Source organism: Anas acuta, chromosome 1 (assembly GCF_963932015.1).
Source record: "Anas acuta chromosome 1, bAnaAcu1.1, whole genome shotgun sequence".
In the NCBI taxonomy this organism is placed as follows: Eukaryota; Metazoa; Chordata; class Aves; order Anseriformes; family Anatidae; genus Anas; species Anas acuta.
In genome coordinates, this window is record NC_088979.1 from 191,082,392 (window position 1) to 191,101,729 (window position 19,338).

At 38.0% G+C, this 19,338-nt stretch overlaps 1 protein-coding gene across 10 annotated transcripts in view; it reads right to left on the minus strand.

Annotated features, from left to right (window-relative positions):
• Window positions 1–19,338, minus strand: part of KMT2E (lysine methyltransferase 2E (inactive)) — a 73,488-nt gene that overhangs the window by 13,448 nt on the left and 40,702 nt on the right. For 9 of the 10 annotated variants that reach the window (XM_068669806.1, XM_068669807.1, XM_068669814.1 and 6 more), the window contains 9 exons: window positions 18,688–18,949; window positions 16,585–16,683; window positions 9,286–9,450; window positions 8,141–8,449; window positions 5,846–6,100; window positions 5,528–5,672; window positions 4,530–4,783; window positions 4,336–4,392; window positions 2,265–2,828 (listed from right to left, as the gene is read on the minus strand). In XM_068669806.1, coding sequence (XP_068525907.1) covers window positions 2,265–2,828; window positions 4,336–4,392; window positions 4,530–4,783; window positions 5,528–5,672; window positions 5,846–6,100; window positions 8,141–8,449; window positions 9,286–9,450; window positions 16,585–16,683; window positions 18,688–18,949 — 2,110 coding nt within the window. The remainder of the gene's footprint in view (window positions 1–2,264; window positions 2,829–4,335; window positions 4,393–4,529; window positions 4,784–5,527; window positions 5,673–5,845; window positions 6,101–8,140; window positions 8,450–9,285; window positions 9,451–16,584; window positions 16,684–18,687; window positions 18,950–19,338) is intronic. The other variant, XM_068669813.1, reaches the window with a different exon arrangement.

Below are 19,338 nucleotides of genomic sequence, written 5' to 3' on the forward strand. Positions count from 1 at the left end.
AGCTTTTGCTTCACTCCACTGCATAGATCAAAAGATACTGAGCTTTTCGTATTTTTTTCTTAATATAAAGGATTTGTGACTTAGAATGACATTCGTTTTGCAATTTGTTTTAAATTGGTATCTTTACCACACTCTAAAACACTGATTCAGAGTGTATTTCAATGATAAATTTAAAGTAAAAATGTTTATTTCCAAAACCAATGACCCAGGAAGGGACAGGTGATTCTACTTTACATGTACATGTGTGTATATTTTATATATTTTTGTGTATATACACACACAATTTTATGTAAACATTAGTGCATAGGCACTACTATAGAATATTAGTGAATTATTTTCACTGAGAAAAAAAGATTATCAAATGTTTTCATATGCCTATTTACAATTTGAAGGCTGAAACACTGAACCCTTCAGACCTGCTTCATTTAGTAAAAGAATTAGTTTTGTGGAAATTACATTTTATGACTTTATTCCTTTCCTTCTACTTATCAGCAATCTACTCTGAACCCTCTTTATAATGCAAAACAATAAACTGAAGCGCAATAACAAAAAATTAAACTGTTTAAATCCTCAATAAAGGCAGACATCCATTTCTACTCAGAGACAGAAACCAGGAGAGCCTGGTTTGTTAGCAGTCCTAGGTGGGGATTTTCTATCTATTAAAAACTCATCTGTATGCCAGGGTACAGAAGAGTCAAAACACTATTAAGAGAAAGTTTAGGCCAAGAATTGATCTTGTTTTGAAACAATTCATGTTATTTCCACGTCACTGGGATCCCTTGAAGAAGACTGCTTTAGGCAAAGCTTAAATGTTAAGAAAGGGCAAGTTTTATAAAGCGTGGCCATGACGTCCAATATTGAAACAGGATGAACTTGTGTAATGCTGAGAGAAAATAAAGGAAGCAAAACCCATAGAAACACTGCGATATGGGGCATCCTCTTTTAACGACTGTGTAAGAACACACTTCTTAACAGATCATAGCAGAAGGCTTCTAATTATTATTCTCCTACAGAAATCCTAAATTCTCCCCTCAACTTAAATGAGAATTGTTTTTTCCCCTTCTAGGCTGCAAAGTGTAGTTAAATTTGCGTGTCTGTCCCTGGAAAACCTAAAAACCATTCTTTGAGGGGTACAGACCAAATTATTTCTGGCTGTTGCCTTCAACTGAGACCTTTACACATAAATTCTAAGGGGATGGGGTGGGGGGGCAGAGGGAGAGCCTCTCACACAACTCAGGACCAGGTAAGAACAAAGCTATGGCCTTATTTCAGTTGTATCTTAGTATAAAGAGAGATAAACACAAAATCCAGTTCTGATGGCAAACTTCTGAAGGTACACTCATGAGCAGGATGTCCCAGAGCACAAGGGAAGGGGCAAATGCAAGGGGGCAGGATGGGACCAAAAAAATCAAAACCCCATTGTGCGTGCATGTTACCTACACGTGTATACACACAGAAAATACACCTCTAGTCCCCTTGACCATTACTTGAAGAAAATAAATCACATTAATTTCTACAATCTGTTTATGAGGCAGAACTGCATAAGTTTCTGCATTCGAAACTATTGCCAAGGAGCAAAGGGAAGACCTGACAACAGGGTCAAGACATTTACGCAGGCTGACCTCCAGTTTTGGGTCCAGCTGACCATGACCAAAGAACTTACCTACAGGGGCTGTTTGAGAAGAGTAGCAAGTTTATACTGTGCTTATCTTCCAAACAAAGTGTTTTATAAAAAAGAAATCAAGCCAAAAAAGATTTCTTTTAACTATGGACTTGTGTGGTCATAGTAGCAAACCAAGATACCTTAAGTACATCAAAACTGGAATTTTCAAGGGTTAGTATCATAAACCTTAGCGTGACTTCCAATAGTAACTCACAGAAGATGTTCCCAGTATAGGATAAAATTGGTAGTATTCTAACAGAATGGAATATTTTAATACTTGGTGGCACAAGCAACTATTTTCAAACCTGAAAAGCAATTATTTATTGAGCATTTCATTAAAGACTCATAAGAAATAACATTAAAAATAGAAAAAAGTGAATTTGTATATATTGTTTTTAAAAATTGAATTTACTAATGGATGTACGCAACATTACTTTGCTCTTCATGAGTTCTCCTGAATAATGCCTACAGTGTAGTAAAAAAAAAGTTTAGCTATCAGTTTTTGTTTTGTTGTTATTGTTTTTTAGTATGTTTCTTTCTGTTATAGAAAGGCCATTACCAGACTACGTAAGAAAAACCAAACGATTCTTAAAATTATAACCTTTTTCTTTTGTGGAGGATTCTGGGGTGTGCAATTTCCATCCATCAAGTTGTCATTATTGACAGTCCTTCCAAAGCCAGATGCAATTCCATCTTCTGAAGTACAAAAAACAGATGCTTCCATGAACATGCCTCTAGCATCGTCTTGAATCAGGCACTTTGACTCGCTTATTCTGAATCCACCTCCTACCTCCAACTGATGTGAAGGGGTCAAGTCCCTCAAATTAGAATTCATTGAGAAATTTACACCTGTCCTGTCGGGACTTTTTACCCAGGAAGAATAAATTGTGCCCCGTCCACAATGAGCAGTTTCTAATTGGCTGTTTGAATCAGTCCTATCATGTGTGGGGGCTTCCAGGTTTTTATGCAGTGCACTTTGCTCAATAACTTCGAGTCCCAGCTGGAGGTCTGACACAGATTCCATTTCGCCAGTGCACTGCCGTGTGACGTCAGTCCTATTCCTTGGACTGGAATATCCAATAGTCTTTATTTCTTGCAGACCCATTTCTGTCAGGTTGGAATTTCTGAAAGAATTCAGTGCTAGAATCGATGCTCTGTCATATCCCTGCACGAAGAAAAAACAAGTCAGCTCTTTTTCCACACTACAACATGATTACAACTATTCCAACATTCATTTGTGCCCTTAAATGGGATTAAAGGCCTTGCAGTACCATGAGTTTAAGAAACAGTTGTGTAGCCAGACACTTATTTCCACTACCACCAATAAAAGTATTTTAATAATGTATGTATGAACCGAAGTCAAAATGAACTTGTAATACCAGGTTTTGTTTATGACTGGCAGAGGAAGGAGAGAAGCTTGAACAGCAACAAGTCCTTAGGTACAAAGACCTTTCTTAACTTAATAAAAGGGATGCTTGTCAACACATTTAAAGAAAAAAAAAATGTTGGTGGGGGCAAGGGAAAAAGCTTGTCCAAACACTAGAATTTTAAGACCATGTTAAAAATCAGTATTCAGCAGAGGAGACAATGAGAAGTTACAGAACCTGACTTCTGTACTCCTTAAAACTCTGTTAGCCATGAAAAAAACAGCACATATCCATGGCTGGAAATACCTTTTCTAAACTAACCTGTTTTGAGGCTTTCGTGAACCCTTTTAAAATCATTTGCATTACAGTGCAAAGTTATTACGTAAAACTCTTCTTTTTGAGTCACATAAACACTCATTCAATTACACCAGTTTAGAAGTAAACACTAAATTCAATCAACAGCTATGATCGCATGAAAAATTGTGTATTTCGACATTTAAGATTTTGACCTAAAAATAAGTAAGCTTTATACATACATCCACACTTGGCCCAAAGGAAGTAACATTTAGACCATTCTTTTGCAAGATCCACTGAAAGTGAAGTTCTCCAGAAATCAACAGCTGATTTTTTTATTGCTGATTACTTCTACCTATTCCTTTTAGGCACTATAAAGTTTATGGTTCAGCATATTTATGTGTATTTTGTAGTTATCACACAATTCGAATTCCGTATTGTTGTGGAACTTCATCACTCTCCTTTTGGATGCAAGCATCCCTGTGGAAGTTCTGGTATCTATGAATCACGTTGCCCTCTAGTGGTTCACCAACACAGCTTGTTCCCGTGCAATGGAACATTACCTTATCTGGGAATAATCCGGGCCCACCCCAGCAGCACCTGCTGTACCTCAAATAATCCACATGAAACACATTTGTTACCTTTCTTCTGTACTCTCCCACTCTAAGCATAATTAGGCTCAACCAAAACATTTAAGAGATGCTGGTAACAAGAGGACACGTTAATGTAAACCTAAAATCAGCCTGAAAAGCACAAGTGCTGTTTTTCTGTAAACTGTAGTACTTACTGCTCATCCACAACAGTCATCAGGATTTTTAAGTGACAGTAAAAAAAAAAACAGAGGAAAGCACCAGTTTAAGAAGAAAACTGGAAATATATAATAGGAAAATAAAACCTGTAAGGAGGCAAAATCCCACAAAACGTGCAATGGCCAGTAGCAGGCATTTACCAAAAGCATTGTTTCTTGATGAAATCAAGAAACGTTTTGCAGTTTTTTGGAAACATCCTTACCTCTTGACTGTAAGCTCGCCTTTTTATTTCTGGGGAACTGTCAGGTGAGGAAATATTCTAAATGAATAAGAAAAAATTGCAAGTCAATTGTTGGCCTAGAGAAACACGGCACACTCCCTTGTAATAGGAGCACAAATGTTGATTTACCCAAACAATAAAAATCTAATCACACCAAACTCCTTCATAAATCTCACCTCAAAGTGCATGGTATTCCCATGGATACATGGAGTTACAGGAGTAACTGGTGAATAAATGGGTTTGTAACCATTTCTACAGGTTTCATCTTCTGTTTTTACCCTCGGAGGAGTAGCGAACAGCGATGGCTCTGAGGCAGTGATGTCAGCGTGAGTTGGTGTGGCGTATGGAGAAGGAGTAGGTGTGGACGTTTCTGAGAATGCAGACTCCAACAGCTGATACAGTCTTCGTTTTTTTAGCGGTGTTGTTAGATCTGCTTTAAAATCACAAAAAAGGTAGAGGAGATCTAGATATAGTAATTACAGTTAAGTGCTTGATGCAATAAAATTATGAATTCCACATTAAAACATTAGTAAGCTGACAGATCTCTCTTAGAGGTAGACTTCCTGAAAAATACACTTAACAGCGTACAGAGATCAGTAAGTGTTCTTCTCCTTCCCCTTCCCTAAAGGATGTTGGGAAGAACTACCTACATTTCCAAAAATGTCTCTTTCTTTGTATTTTTAAGACTATTCGGCTAAGAAGTGGAAATGCAAGTTCTGTACACAAGGATCATCTAATATGCTCCATATTCTCACAGCAGCATGGTTTCTAGCACGTTCCCATTTTGTGTTATTCCTGACAGATTACACAACTCTTCCCCTGGTTGCAACAGGGCCACTGAATTTAATAGCATGAATATCCAGAACATCTAACTTCTTGATGTTTATATTCAAAAACATTAGTCTTTTGTTGACTGTGACCATATGTACAGATTCGCTATGAGAAATGGTTCTTACTTATTTTGTATCAATTATACTTTGAAGAAAATGGGAAAATAAAAACAGCTATTATGCAACTAGGCCTTTCTTTCCAACAACTATCCAAAAGACAAGCTATCAGGAAACAGCGTAAATGCCCCTGGAATTTTCATTAACTCATCACTTTACAAACTGCAGCCCTCCACATTTACCTACTTTGACATAACTTTTATGTACTGTATTAATAAAAGCATCACCTGTTAAGGAACAGCCGTCGTTCAGTAATAGAGGGCTTTTATTTTCACCATTGATGGCTGGACTTCTAGATCTCTCCTGTGATGGTGAACTGAATCTATCAATCACTGAGGAGTTTTCTTCTTCCAAAGCTTGCTTCAACCAACGCTTTAATAAAACACATTGAAATCAGTGATTTAACAGCTTTAAGATATATACTTTAAAAATGTATTACAATTCAAGTGCCAAGCAGCTTTTTTTTGGCCTGAATTCATGCTAACAAATAAAGACTTATTTTGAAGTACTATGGCATGGGGAACCATAATGAAGGGAAGCATTACCTTCTTACAAGAGCCAGTAATGTTTTCCACGGGTTCTTTTTTCCTCCTCTTTTCTGAAAGGAATGGTGAAGTAAAACGAATATAGTGCTTTGGAGTAGAATACACATGTGGGCTGTACGTGAGACCTGGTAGAGAATTCAGCTGAGTAGCCAGAACTTCAGGGTCGGTAGTTATGCGCAGAGGCCGTTCTGAAACACTGTCTGCAGGCTTCCCCGTCTTATCGCTTTTTTCACTTAACCATTCATTGACCAAGTGCTAAACAAAGAGGAAAAAATTTGTTTTATGAGTGTTTTCTATTAATGGCTTTCAGAAAGTTTTCTGTCTTATTACTCATCTAGTCATCTGTTACACAAATCAGAAGACAGCTGGGCAAGAATACGAAGACAGTTTGGTGAAATAACTGGGAGAATGGAAGGGAGCACTATACATTTGCTCTACATAACGAAGCTTTTGTTGTTTTTCTGTATATGAAGAACATTTAGTTCTTTTAACTTTCACTGAACATACTTCCAAGACACTTAAAATTGAGCACCTAAACTCATGAAAAACTGTCATGCTAATTAGACAAAGTCAAGTAAATTCCTTATCAGACTTCCATGCTGTCAGGACTCTGCTTCAGTCAACATGTGAGGCAGATGCCTTGAACATTCTTCCTTATTGTAGCTAAATTATAGCACATTTACCAAAAAGGGTTATTTTTTCCTATCTGGTTCAGTGTTTCTGAAAGACATGCAAGTGGATTTTAGTTCCTGTTGATAAGGAACTAGAAATAAACAATTGAACTCTTAAGCATACATGTCTTTGAATTAAATACCTAAGAATTTCAGACCCAAATTGTTTCAAAACACGCAGCTTTACTCATCTACTGCAATGTAGAGTATAGAATAAAACTGCCTTCTAAGTTGCAAAATAGTTCTCAGATATTTTTTTTGAGCATTACTAGAAGACAAGGATACTTCTTACAAAAGATTTACACAAGAAATAAAAATACCAGCATTCACTGCACTGTAACAGCTTGAAAAAAATTCAGTGTGGAACGCAACATCTTGCTTTTCTTGAAAGACTTCATCCACTATTTTTCTTATTGTTATCCTTTTTTATCTCTTTTACACAGAACTAATTTCCCAATTTTTACAGAGGTAAGCAAAGCTAAAGATATGCAAAAATAGCACATTAATTATTAATACCATTTTAAATGCTATGATAATCTGTCAAAGCCCTAAGTTGTTTTTTTTTAAACAAACTTATTTAGTTTCAAATCAGGACTTTCTCCTTAAGATATACTGGGTAAAATACAACCAGATATCTACCTTTAAAAATATGGAACAGAAAAAAACTACAGTAAAATTGAGACTCCTCCTGCTTTTTTGTAGCACACAAAAGAGGAGATTCCAGGCTCCCCTCTGACAAGAATTTAGTAGCAATGCAATTAATGCTCTTGCACCAGATATATGAACTTTGCATGTATCTATCTATTTGTGGATTTAATTAAAGTCACCTAGCAATTGTTACTGTTCATCAACAAGAAGTTTCTTCCTCTGCTTCTGCTGCCCCCATTTCCTCCCCAGTAAAACATTCAGAATAACTCATAAGTATGCCAAAGAAAAACAGAAATTTTTAATGCTGTCTGCAGAATTTTAGAGCAGAATGTTTTATTCACTCCTGCAGTTTTCAGATGTTTTTAAGTGCCTTTAAATAGTGCAACATTTCTTCAAACTGTGTGCAACGCATTGCAATAAAAAAAATCATTTGAAACAAAGCACTAGAGAGAGTTATGAATACTTCCCTCCCAGATATCCACGTAAACTTTTGAGTATTCAAATCCACTCACTTCAGAACAGATGCCTCAAAAGTACTGGAAACTAATTATTTTAAGATGTTTAGTTCACTGCCACTGAAATACGTTCTAAAGCCTATGATGAATAAAGGAAGGAAAGCTAATTCTACCCACCCCACCTGCAATTAACAGATTTAACTATGTTTCAGTTATATACATATATATCGTTTCAGTCTATATAGAACGTACTTTCCCCAGAAAACATTTGTTCCATAATTATTCTGTAAGCTGTATTTTGGAATTCTCTTAAACAGTAGGAGGTTCTACTTCTAATAGATGTAACTCAACTTTAAAAGCTCAATTTATTACCAGTGAGTGTCCAGATAATGGTAATTTTTAAAGAAGAAAGTTTTTTTTTTTTAATCCATATATAGCTATGATATAAATGTAGCTGTCTATACTTTTTATAAACCTCTGTTCAAAGTCCATCCCCTCCTCCCCACCCTCAAGAGACTTACCTTCTTTGTTTTAGGATACTTAGTAGGGCATTTATTAAGTGCTGGAGCTTCTGTTTCAGTAACCATTTCTGTAACAACAGTTTCTGTTTCGGGCTCAGCTACCAGTGCAGCATTCTCAGTTTCATTATGCTGTGAAGTTACTTCCACATCAGGAGAAGATGGCTGGATATCCGAACACATGCTCACAGTTCTGTGTCGTCTACGCTGTTGTCCAATGTGAGTTCTACTCCGAGAAAAGCTTTTTCTCTGTTTAGCTCTATTAACCTTGGCTGGGGTAGGCTTGGTGGCAGTTTCTTCTTTTGCTGGTTCCTGGTACAAGACAGAAAATTAGTAGATGGATCTCACACACATGTAAAGTTACATATCATTCTTAAAATAAAATGTTATCAGTTCCTCCTTCTTTATATGTCAAAAAAGCCTCTCATTTCTGTTTTTAGAGCTAAACACTTTAAAATTGCTATTTCTACTCTACTTCAAGGCAGATTACCATGTTTCCCATACTTTCCTCTCAAGCATCACTGGGAGAGTATTCACACAGACCAGTCACCAGTCAGATCACTGCAGGTTTGTACAGGAACTCCTATACCACATTCATTCATCTATAGGCTAGAAATCATCTGCTTACACTATGATGTCTTTCAGCTCAATATCCTTTTTGTAACTTACAGTTTGCTGAGTGTTTAGAATTGCCATAAAGGACTTAACAGCACACTGACAAATACTATCCATGGAAACAACCCAAACTGAGCATCTGTGGGATTATTTGCAAAGCAGAACTAGCATCCAGCAACAATAGACTGAAAAAATGTTTATGATACATTAAGGATGGCCTGTAAGAAGAATTCAGAACAAACTAAGCCTTAATAACTACTTTGAAAGGAAAGACTACAACCTGTTCTGAGTAACACACTGGAGAAGCAAGGCTTTCTCTGCTGGTTATAGAGGGTGCCTAAATAAAAGCAACTCCTATGCATAAAATGAGCATCAAAATGAGCATCTCGTAGTACTATCCAGATTTTGGTCAAATATGTTTGAGTTCAGGTGATTAAGAGAGTTTTATACATCTTAATGTGTAAATCAACATCCAAACTGATCAACATTGCCTTTTAAAAAGCCAGCTTGAAAATAAAGTTCCAGGTAAATACCTGAATAAACTCGGTGTCATTGAGTATCTGTGCTTCCTTGCATTCTGATTTAACTTCAGTTTTTGCTGTGCTGATCCTTTCCAAAGCCTGTTCTCTTCTTTTTTCTCTTTTTTCTAGTCTGGCAAAAGCTTGCAGGATAGCTTCCATTTTCCGTTCTTCTCTTGTCTGATGGATATAATAACAATCATCATCAAATTTCAGTCAATCTTTTGCATCTGTAAATACTGTGAATTTTTTTTTTAAGTGCTTCAGAACATGTACAGTGTATGCTGACATGCAGATCACTTTCAGCAAAGCTCAGAGGACAGGGAGAAGTTAGAATGACTGCAATTACTGCAAATTTCTGAAGAAAGGCTTGCATTCTCATCAACCGTGACAAACAAGAAGAGAGGGTCCTGCTTTAGATTAAAGAACTTACTAAACAGACATTTACTGGTATATCACTGGCGTATAAACATAAGAACACACATCGCTGGGTTACTTACTATCCCATGTAATATTTAAAATGCAATGAAAAGCTCATGACCAAAACCATGAAATTTTACTGTATACACAGAAGTACCACAAAAAAAAGCTTCATTATCCTCTGACTCAATTTTCCAATGTGCCATGAAGTATATCAAAACATGCAACCAGCATCCAACAATCACTGATTCGAAGTAAGACTGGGTCACCCACAGAAGTTACATTTTCTGTGGATCAGTACTTGAAGTCTAGTCCTATTAAAGAGGTAGCTCCCTACCTGCACAGAGCTCTGCTTAAAACAGCACAGATGCTGCAGAATTGAGGGCTTCTATTACAAGCTTTATTTATTTTCAATGCCAGCAGCTCAACAACAGTGCAATGTATTTGCATCAAAGAAAATGCCTGCAAGTACATCGCTCATTTGAGCGGATGAGGAACAATTTTGTTTTTGCCACTGAGCTTGCCTTTGTTTGAATGGTAAAACACATGCAGGCTTGCATTATTTGAAATCTTCATGATGAAGACAACAGTAATTACATCTGTAACTACTACAGCAACCACACTGTAATGTCGTTCCATACGGTTTTACTTCAGTAAGAATACCAAAGTAAAGCGCCCGAAAACAAACAAAAAAGCCAGTATGTTCTCTGGACCAAAGGCAGTGCATCCAACAGTGTTCTCTGAGTATTGCTCTTCAAAAGCATGACAAGACACTGCAGTACGTTAAAACTAGAGCTCATGCTGTCATTCTTCAGATTTCATATTAAAATGCAAATTATTAACGTGAAGAGATTTTACTTTCTGATGTCAGGTAGAATTAAAAACACAAGTCTTACTAATTTTGCTAATGACAATTGTGGAAGTACTGACCAAAAGGAATGCAAATCCCTCCCCCTAAGCTTCTGTAAGGCCTGGGCAGGTGCAGTTTTGGTGCCACCTTGAAATTAATTTAGAAGTTCTGTTTAATCTGATCTGTTATCCTAATTAAATACAATTTGGTTTCCATAGGTCACAATGCAAGTGTTCTGTTCGCAATGTTTTAGAAAAAGGGATCTAACTTGAGAAGTCTGTCATTGACCAAATTATCATCACCCTACCTTAAGGAAAAATAACAAACACTATATAATTATCTGAGGAAAGGAGAGCATTAATAGAGCTGAGACACCCAGAGAATATAAATAAAGAAGAAATGAAACAGTAATTTAAGAGAATGTATCTGCAATTTCAGTAAAAAAAAAAAAAAAAAGTTTCAATACTGAAACAAAAATAACGGCTAACATCTGACCACAGTTCTCATAAATTAGTACATGATTAGTTAATAATGTTTGCTACACTTACCCAAAATAAAGATAAAGCCCGATTTTATTTTTAAACATGGTACTCATCCTCCTTTCAGGTTAATAAAATTGTGGTTAATGATTTTGAGTTAGGGATGTCACAGAATCACAAAATGGTTTGAGCTGGAAGGGGCGTTAAAGCCCACCCAGTTCCAACCCCCTGCCATGGGCAGGGACACCTCCCACCAGCCCAGGCTGCCCAAAGCCCCATCCAGCCTGGCCTTGGGCACCTCCAGGGATGGGGCAGCCACAGCTTCTCTGGGCAGCCTGTGCCAGGGCCTCACCACCCTCAGAGTGAAGAATTTCTTCCTTATATCTAATCTAAATCTCCCCTCTTTTAGTTTAAAGCCATTCTCCCTTGTCCTATCACTACACCCCTGACAAAGAGTCCCTCCCCAGCTTTCCTGCAGGCCCCCTTTAGGCACTGGCAGGCCGCTGTAAGGTCTCCCTCCTCTCAGTGTGGAGAAGAGAAGGCCTTCTCTTCTGAGGGAGTTGGGGTGTTCAGTCTGGAGAAGAGAAGGCCTTCTCTTCTCCAGACTGAACACCCCAACTCCCTCAGCCTGTCTTCATGGGAGAGGTGCTCCAGCCCCCTGGTCATCCTCAAGGCCTCATCTGGACTCCTTCTAATACCTCCATGTCCTTCTTGTGCTGAAGGCCCCAGAGCTGAACACAGGGCCTCAGGAGGAGCCTCATGAGGACAGAGCAGATGAGTACAATCCCCTCCCTCACCCTGCTGGCCACACTTCTGGTGATGCATCCCAGGATGTGGTTGGCTTTCTGGGCTCCAAGCACACATTGCTGGCTCATGTTGAGCTTCCCATCCACCAACACCCTCAGGGCTGCTCTCAATAATGTCTCCCTACTAACAGGAGGTAAATACGCCAAAGCAGCCTGAAGTTTACTTAAGAAGACACAACAAAAACCAAGTGATTACTGCTCGTTTCCCACAGGCACTTGTTGTGTGCTATTTGTTGTGTGCTGTACTGTAGTTCAAAGATTCCACTGCAGCTTTTGGCAGTTTCATGAAGGGACCTGCAAAATTTATCAAGTCCAACTGCCCGATCACTGTGAGGCTAGCCATTACTTACAGAAAACATTAAGAGTGCTACCCCAGCATCACTTCAACACTGACTGACATGGGGCATCAGCCACCTCTGTAAAATACCTGTTCTGGTGTTTGGTCACCCTCACAATGAAGGAATTTTTCCTGACGTCCAGTTTGAACCTCCCCTGGTGCAGCTCTGTGCCATTCCCTCACGTCCTGCCATCGGTTACTGGGAGCAGGGACCAGCACATCCCTCTGCACGTCCCCTCCTCAGGAGGTGTGGTGGCTTTACCGTGCTGGGCAGCTAAACCCCACAACCGCTCTCTCACTCCCCCTCCTTTAGATGAGGAGGGGGAGAAGTAAAGCAAAGAACAACTCATGGGTTGAGATAAGGATAATTTAATTAAAGGGAAATAATTATAATAATTAAATAAAGACTACCATGAACTAAACAATTTAACTAAGGGGAAATATAAAGGGAAAGGGGAAAAGGGAGGGGAAAAGGAAAAATAAAAAGAAGGGAGGAAAACAAACAAATAAAATAAATGAAGGCTATATGGAAGTGCAGAGGAAAGAAATTACTCTCTACTTCCCACAAATGAGCGATGATTGACCACGTCCTTGAAGCAAGGCCTCAACGCACGCAGCCGGTGTTGAGAGGAAGACCGACGTCTTCTCAACGAGAGCCCACCCCTCCCCTCTTCTTCCTGTTTCCACCTTTTATTGCTGAGTGTGACATCACATGGTATGGAATATCCCTTTGATTGGTTTAGGTCAGCTGCCCTAGTGATGTTTCTCTCCTCACTTTTTGCCCACCCCCTAGGAGGGTTAGAGAAAGGCCCAATGCTGTGCCACTGCTGCTCAGCAGTAGACACAACACTGGTGTGATAACACTGCTGTTCCAGCTACAAGTACAGAGTACGGCACTGTATGGGCTGCTGCCAGGAAAGTTAACATTCCAGCCAGACCCAGTACAGGAGGCTGCAGACAGCAATGAGGCCGCCCCTCAGCCTCCTGTTATGAGTGCCCTCAGACCCTCCTCACAGGCCGTGCCTTCCTGCCCTTGTACAAGCTTTGCTGCCCTCCTCTAGAGGCTTTTGAGGACCTTAATGTCCTTTTTTTTTTTTTTTTTATCATGAAGGCCAGAACTACATCAAATATTCAAGGTGAGGCTGTGCCAACCATAAATGTGGCAGGAGAATCACTGTCTGCCTGTGCTGTGTTTATTGCTTGCCATGGCTGCCATGGTGTGCTGTGGCTGATGCTGAGCCTGCTGCCACCAGCACCCCCATACCTCTTCCTGCAGAGCTGCTCTCCAGCCACTCGTGTCCCCGGCCATGCCTGGCTTTACTCCCTTCTGCACAAGTACTGCACGCATTCACAACTCACAGCTGTGAGAGCCAAGTAAAACGTCATGGAAACGTGGAAACAAAGCAGAAGCTTTTCTACAACACTGATACAAATTATTCAGAAGATCCAGAATATGATGCTTTCACGAAGAAAAAGAACTGAGTTGCAAAATTAATATGCATTCAAGAGACAAACCCAGTAATGGCAAAAATCTGTAAACAGGTCACGGAACAGCAGGAGCATAAAGCCTTCCAAGCAGGAATTCAAGGCCAAAACTAGCTGGCTCATGCTAATGCTAAGTATCAATGATTCCTCTCTAGTGTGAATAATTCATTTTCTCACCATCTACGTTCTCACTTCACCAAAAAAATTATCTAATCGCACTCTAGCGGTACCTGGTTGGATTTGAAAAAGACTGCAGTTACCTGCAGTGCCATTAGATAAAGCAGATGAGCTACCTACCACTTTGATGGCACATCTTTCAATAAGGCTACTGAAAAAATAGGTGCAATGGTCAACCATCAGAAAAACTCTAGAGAAAAGCTTTAAAGTAATGTTGACAGTTCAGCAAATGGAACAAAACTGTCCCTGTCATTTTGAATCTTAAAATAATGCCTAAGAAATAATTAGTCTAATAACTTTCAGATATCAAAATCAAAGATGGATGTCTACAGACCTGATGAAACATCCTTCTGAATATACCAAGTAATTAAAAGCACATTAAGATGAACACTTGTCCTAAATGTGTTGAAAGGACATCTGGTACGAGTAACATTGAATAATGTCAGACAACTGAAATGCTGATCTTGTGATCGTACCAATAGGAAAGATGCTACAGCAGCAATTGCCTTAAGCTGCAGACAAAAAGTACTTTAAATGTCATTTCAAGTCTTTATGCACAAAATAGCTCTTGGCAGGTAATCATACACTAAATCCAGGAGAGAATAAAAAGCAAACACTAATTCAATGACAAAACAGTGTTGTACTAAACACAGCATGATATGAGATAAATACAACAGAGATAAAGGAATTACATAATGGTGTATAGTCTCTGGATCAAACTGAATACTATTCGAGTTAAAATTCACCAACAGAGAAGACGCTAGAATGAAGGAAGTTGAGAAAGTGGAAAACAGTGAAGAGCGACAGTAAGATAAAGAAGAGATAGAAGGTGTAATGACTTACTTTTCAGTTCTTAAGTATATGAAAATGAAAACAAAAACGAGACTAACTTCAAGGAAAGTGAAAGAATAATATCCTTATTGCACCCTGTGTGTACCGTAAATAACCTGATAGGGAAGATGGGGGAGGTGGAGGAGTAAGGCAGCAGGCAGCATGGCCAACCTTAAGTTGAAGGTCCTACTTCCTTTTGTTTTAATATAACATTTCCTAGACTGTCGATTCAACAGCAGAAAGATGTTAAACGTTCATCTTTGTTTCCACATTCCTCCCCCACCAACCTCCAACTCGCCATGTACAACATCCATTCACTATGCCTCTGAATTACTTTCTCCTCCCTAAAACCAGTTCCCTTTCTTATTTATCCTTCTGTGCTACTACATTGTATTTAGCTTTAGGTCAGAAAAGATAAAAGAATGAGATCATTATTTAACGTGCATTTGTTTAACAAATTACAACATGAAACAATGTTGACAATGTTTCCCTCTGAAATTTTTAGCTCTCCTGACAAGCCTAATAATCACCCAGGGCCCTGCAATTGAGGTCCAGCTGTATCAAAAATAGCAGGACAGCAAGCAAGATCTGTGAAGTGTCTAGAAAGAACAGCAACTCATCTAAGTCTATGAACTTAACTGCAGGTGGTTTTCCACGTTAACACACATCTGAGCACAGGCACGCATAGTTACACAAAAATGTGAGAATATGATGCTTTCCTTTTAATACAGGGTGACAGTATTACCACTACAAACACCCAGTTCTTAAAGAGAAGACAAAAGGTACGTTTCTTCCTATTTTACCACCAGAGCACAGCTCCCAGATTTGGCTGCCTTTTTTTTTTTTTTTTTAATAGGGTGGGGAGGGAAGTATCAGAATCTTCTCCTTACATTTGGTGGATTTAGCAATAAGTTCTTGCCAAACTCGTGCTGAGTTATTGCCATTAGCAGTGTTTGACTTGGAAGTTAAGGAAGTTGAAAAGAAAATGAAATATACACAAAGAGAACTTGCAAAGAAGATAACCTACCTGAGACACGTGAAGCAGCATTCAGAATTGAATCAACGTGCAGTATTTATAAAGTGATAAATTGTCTTTACAACTCATGGCCAAGAAAATAGTTGGTTCTGACATTTGAACAGGTGCAAGTTAGAAGTCTCGAACCATACTTCTGAAAGACTTCATCTCTCTCCCTACTAAGTTAATGCATGTGCAAAAGTTGCACAAATCTAGATATACTCTTGTACAAAGAACCAAGATAAGTCTGTTCAGAAGACTGGTTACAAGTAGAACATTTAAAAGTCACGAACAGTGAAGTGTTAGAATAAAAAGGTTTTCCAAATAAAAATATGTATACAAAAAGTGAGCATAGACAATAAAATGATAGCATTTAGAACGTTCCAAGTACTAGTATTGCATTATAAATCTTGGTCAAGATTTTGATTTAATCTATTTGAAGCATCTCACATTTTGAATGCCCAACACAAAAGCACATTTTATAATATCAGTGTTCATAACACTGTTCTATACCAACCCCTGAAAATTAGGATTTCTGAGGCTTTGTAAGTTGGGAACTCAAAAAAAGTTAGTGGCATCTATAAAACATCCATTAAAAATAATGTACAGTAATAAGGAGTGAAGAAAATCAATTCTACTTGATTTCTACACACATCTTTTTTTTAAAGCGATAGCAAGTTATATACATTTGAAGATAAAAGCAGATTTTTTGTCAGAAAGCCATGATCAAGCCAGATGAAATGCTCTCACTTAAATAGCAAGCCTTGCATTTGAAGTTGAAGATCATGTAAGGATCTGACTTCACATATACTCAGATTCTAAACGCCTACAGAAAGGCAGCAATTAGCATGGGAAGAGCAGGTGTCACTAAGCCTTAGTGACAACTTTAGGCAGCTACTTGCTTCCCAACTTACCATCTTCCTTTTCCTTTCTGCAATCTGCTCCTCTGATTCCATTTCTACTTCATTGCTAATGGGAGTTTTTTCTTCTATATCATCAATAAAATCTGGCTCCTGAAAGATGGAAATGACTGCTTTACAGAAGCTCCACTACTCCTGCAAACTAGGGAATACTAAAAGCTACACAGAACTAAGAATCCTCAGATCACTACTTCAAAAGTAACCAAGCCAATTTATCAAGGTAAAATGTAAAAAAGCTGACATCCACTTGTACCTTTGCATAAACCTGTAAATATAACCACTTGACTAGATCTTTTTCAATCTGAGCTTAGATGCATCTGTATCTTTTTTCTTAAGTATACTGATCTTACTGAAGTTTTGGGGTCCCATCCCCAGCCACCCACCCACCCCCAGCCCCCCAGATTATGAGAATTAAACCTGCAGTCCAACAGAAACTTGGGTACTAACACTGGTCACTGTTCTAGCCACTTCTTAACAAGTTAAAGAATTAGGAGCTTTACATTATACATCCGTTGGAAAAAAAAAGGCATTATAATGATGTACAGTGAATGTTGTCATGTCAAAGGGAGAAGTTAACATACTATTATATGGAATTTCTTCTCAGCTCCAGAGTGTATTTCATTGAAGTGATATTTTCTGTTTACAATCTCACTGTAGTTTAATAACAGTGCCATGCCACACAGAAACAAAATTTAACTAACTAATAATGGTTATTTGGTTTAAGAAAAGAACACAAAAGGGTAGCTTTGAGGGTTAAGTTTGTTAGCCCTACGTGCAATTTTACCTTTTGGTTAGGTGACTAGACAGAACTCCTTAGCATTTATCTTTAAAGCACATTTCCCCATATCCTTTCTTTTACCTTAATGTTACATATTTTGTCACAGGAAAGAAGGTTATCAATTGACTAACTGGGCCTCTATATTTATATACATAGTTTAACAGCTTTATTCTCCTCACAATTCTTATTAATTCTTTAATTCTTATTGTTAGGTTCAGTTTGGAAAAAACATTGAGTTCTCCTGCGACTGCTCTGTCAAAGCACTGTACACTATGCTAAAAGTCCAGGAGAAGGTTCCAAATACCAGTTAAAAAGCAACAAAAAGTCATGTAAGATTGTAAAGTTTAAATATTGCCTCTGCAGATCACTTTTAACAGTCACACGCCATGCCTTCTGGACTTCCAAGCACTTTAAAGCAACATAGCTACTAAAACCACGGAACAATTTGATTATCTTATGAAAACTGGGGGAGGGAGGTGTCAAATATGCTCTTTTTCCCTGAATTTCCTTTGCTCCTAGTGACACTAAAAGATGAAAAACTCAAAAATCTCTCCTCCCAGAACAAAAACTCTCTCCCTCTCCCCTTAAATCATCATCACAAGCCACTACATTCAAAGAAAGTTTAAATTGTATTTTCCCTACAACACAGATAGTTACCAAGGTAACAATCCTCTCATGAGAAATACTTCTTTAACAGCTGCTCTGCAAAGCTAGGTTAATAATTAATTTAATGGATCTCTCTCTCATTAGTTCTTTCATACTGACATTAAAAAAGACAGATCTAACAATTGACTACCATGGTATTACCAAGTAGTTTCACCACACTAACTTCAGAAAATATCTTCTTCCTCCCATCTCTCCAAACTCTACTTAAATTCCTTTCCAAGTTACAAGACAGCTGCAGCCAACGCTTAATATGCTGGGCTGAAGTTTTATTTGCTACAGGAGCAGTGTTATTTATTGTTATGTTTAATATGTTACACTTCTGAGTAACGTGGCTTTTTGGTAATCTACATTTCATGACTGTCTGGGAGCTCCTGAAAGCATGACATGAGGCTTTTGCATCAGAGACCCACAAAGAAATTTAGAGGAAAAAAATGTCTAGTTAAAACTGGTAAGGGAACCAAAATATTTAAATCCAATCAAACATTAAAACTGGGAATAATGTAAAAGACCTAAACAGCTTATTCATCATTTTGTTTTTTGATAAATCCACATATCCTTTTTTCAGTGACTTATTAAAATTATTTTAGTAACTACACAGTTTTAGAGCATTTGTGTTTAAAAGCTTTGCTTCCTAATCATTTCTGTGTCAATACCTGATTATTAGAAATGGAGAGCCTGAGGGGAGAGAGCTTCCTCTGCTTATTATCTGTGATTTTCATTTTGGTGGCTCCTCCTTCACAGTCCAACGTGATGTTCTGATTTTGAGTCTCCTTTTCTCTTGAAACATCTTTCTCTTTCTTTCCCTTTTTCCTTCTGGTTTCATATCCAGTATTGATGTTTTCAGTAGGCTCAGAGCGTCTGAGAACTGGACATTCAGGATTTTCTTTGAGGCAAGCACAGTCCACTTTGTATTTACTAAAAGTAGATAAATCCAAGAAAGAATATTTTGATTAGGCTGTACAGCAGTAAGATTAAAAAAAACCTGTAACTAACATTTAAGCTGATAATTTTCATATACAGAATTAGACTCTTCAATGCTTCAGTTTTTGAGCTGGTGTCAGCTTAGATGTTCCTGCACAATGGGCCAGTGCTCTAGAACACTTCCTACTAGCAGAGAGAAATCATTACAAGATGACACACCTTACATTATAATAAGGCCCATATGGGTCTCAAAAGCCTTATTTTGCCATCAGATTTCAAAGAGGTGACTAAATAACAGCTCTTTTGTATGTAAACAGAATTTAAGTGATAGTTTCCTTTATAATTTCAAAGGAATTCTTACAAATAATGGCAGTTTACTACAG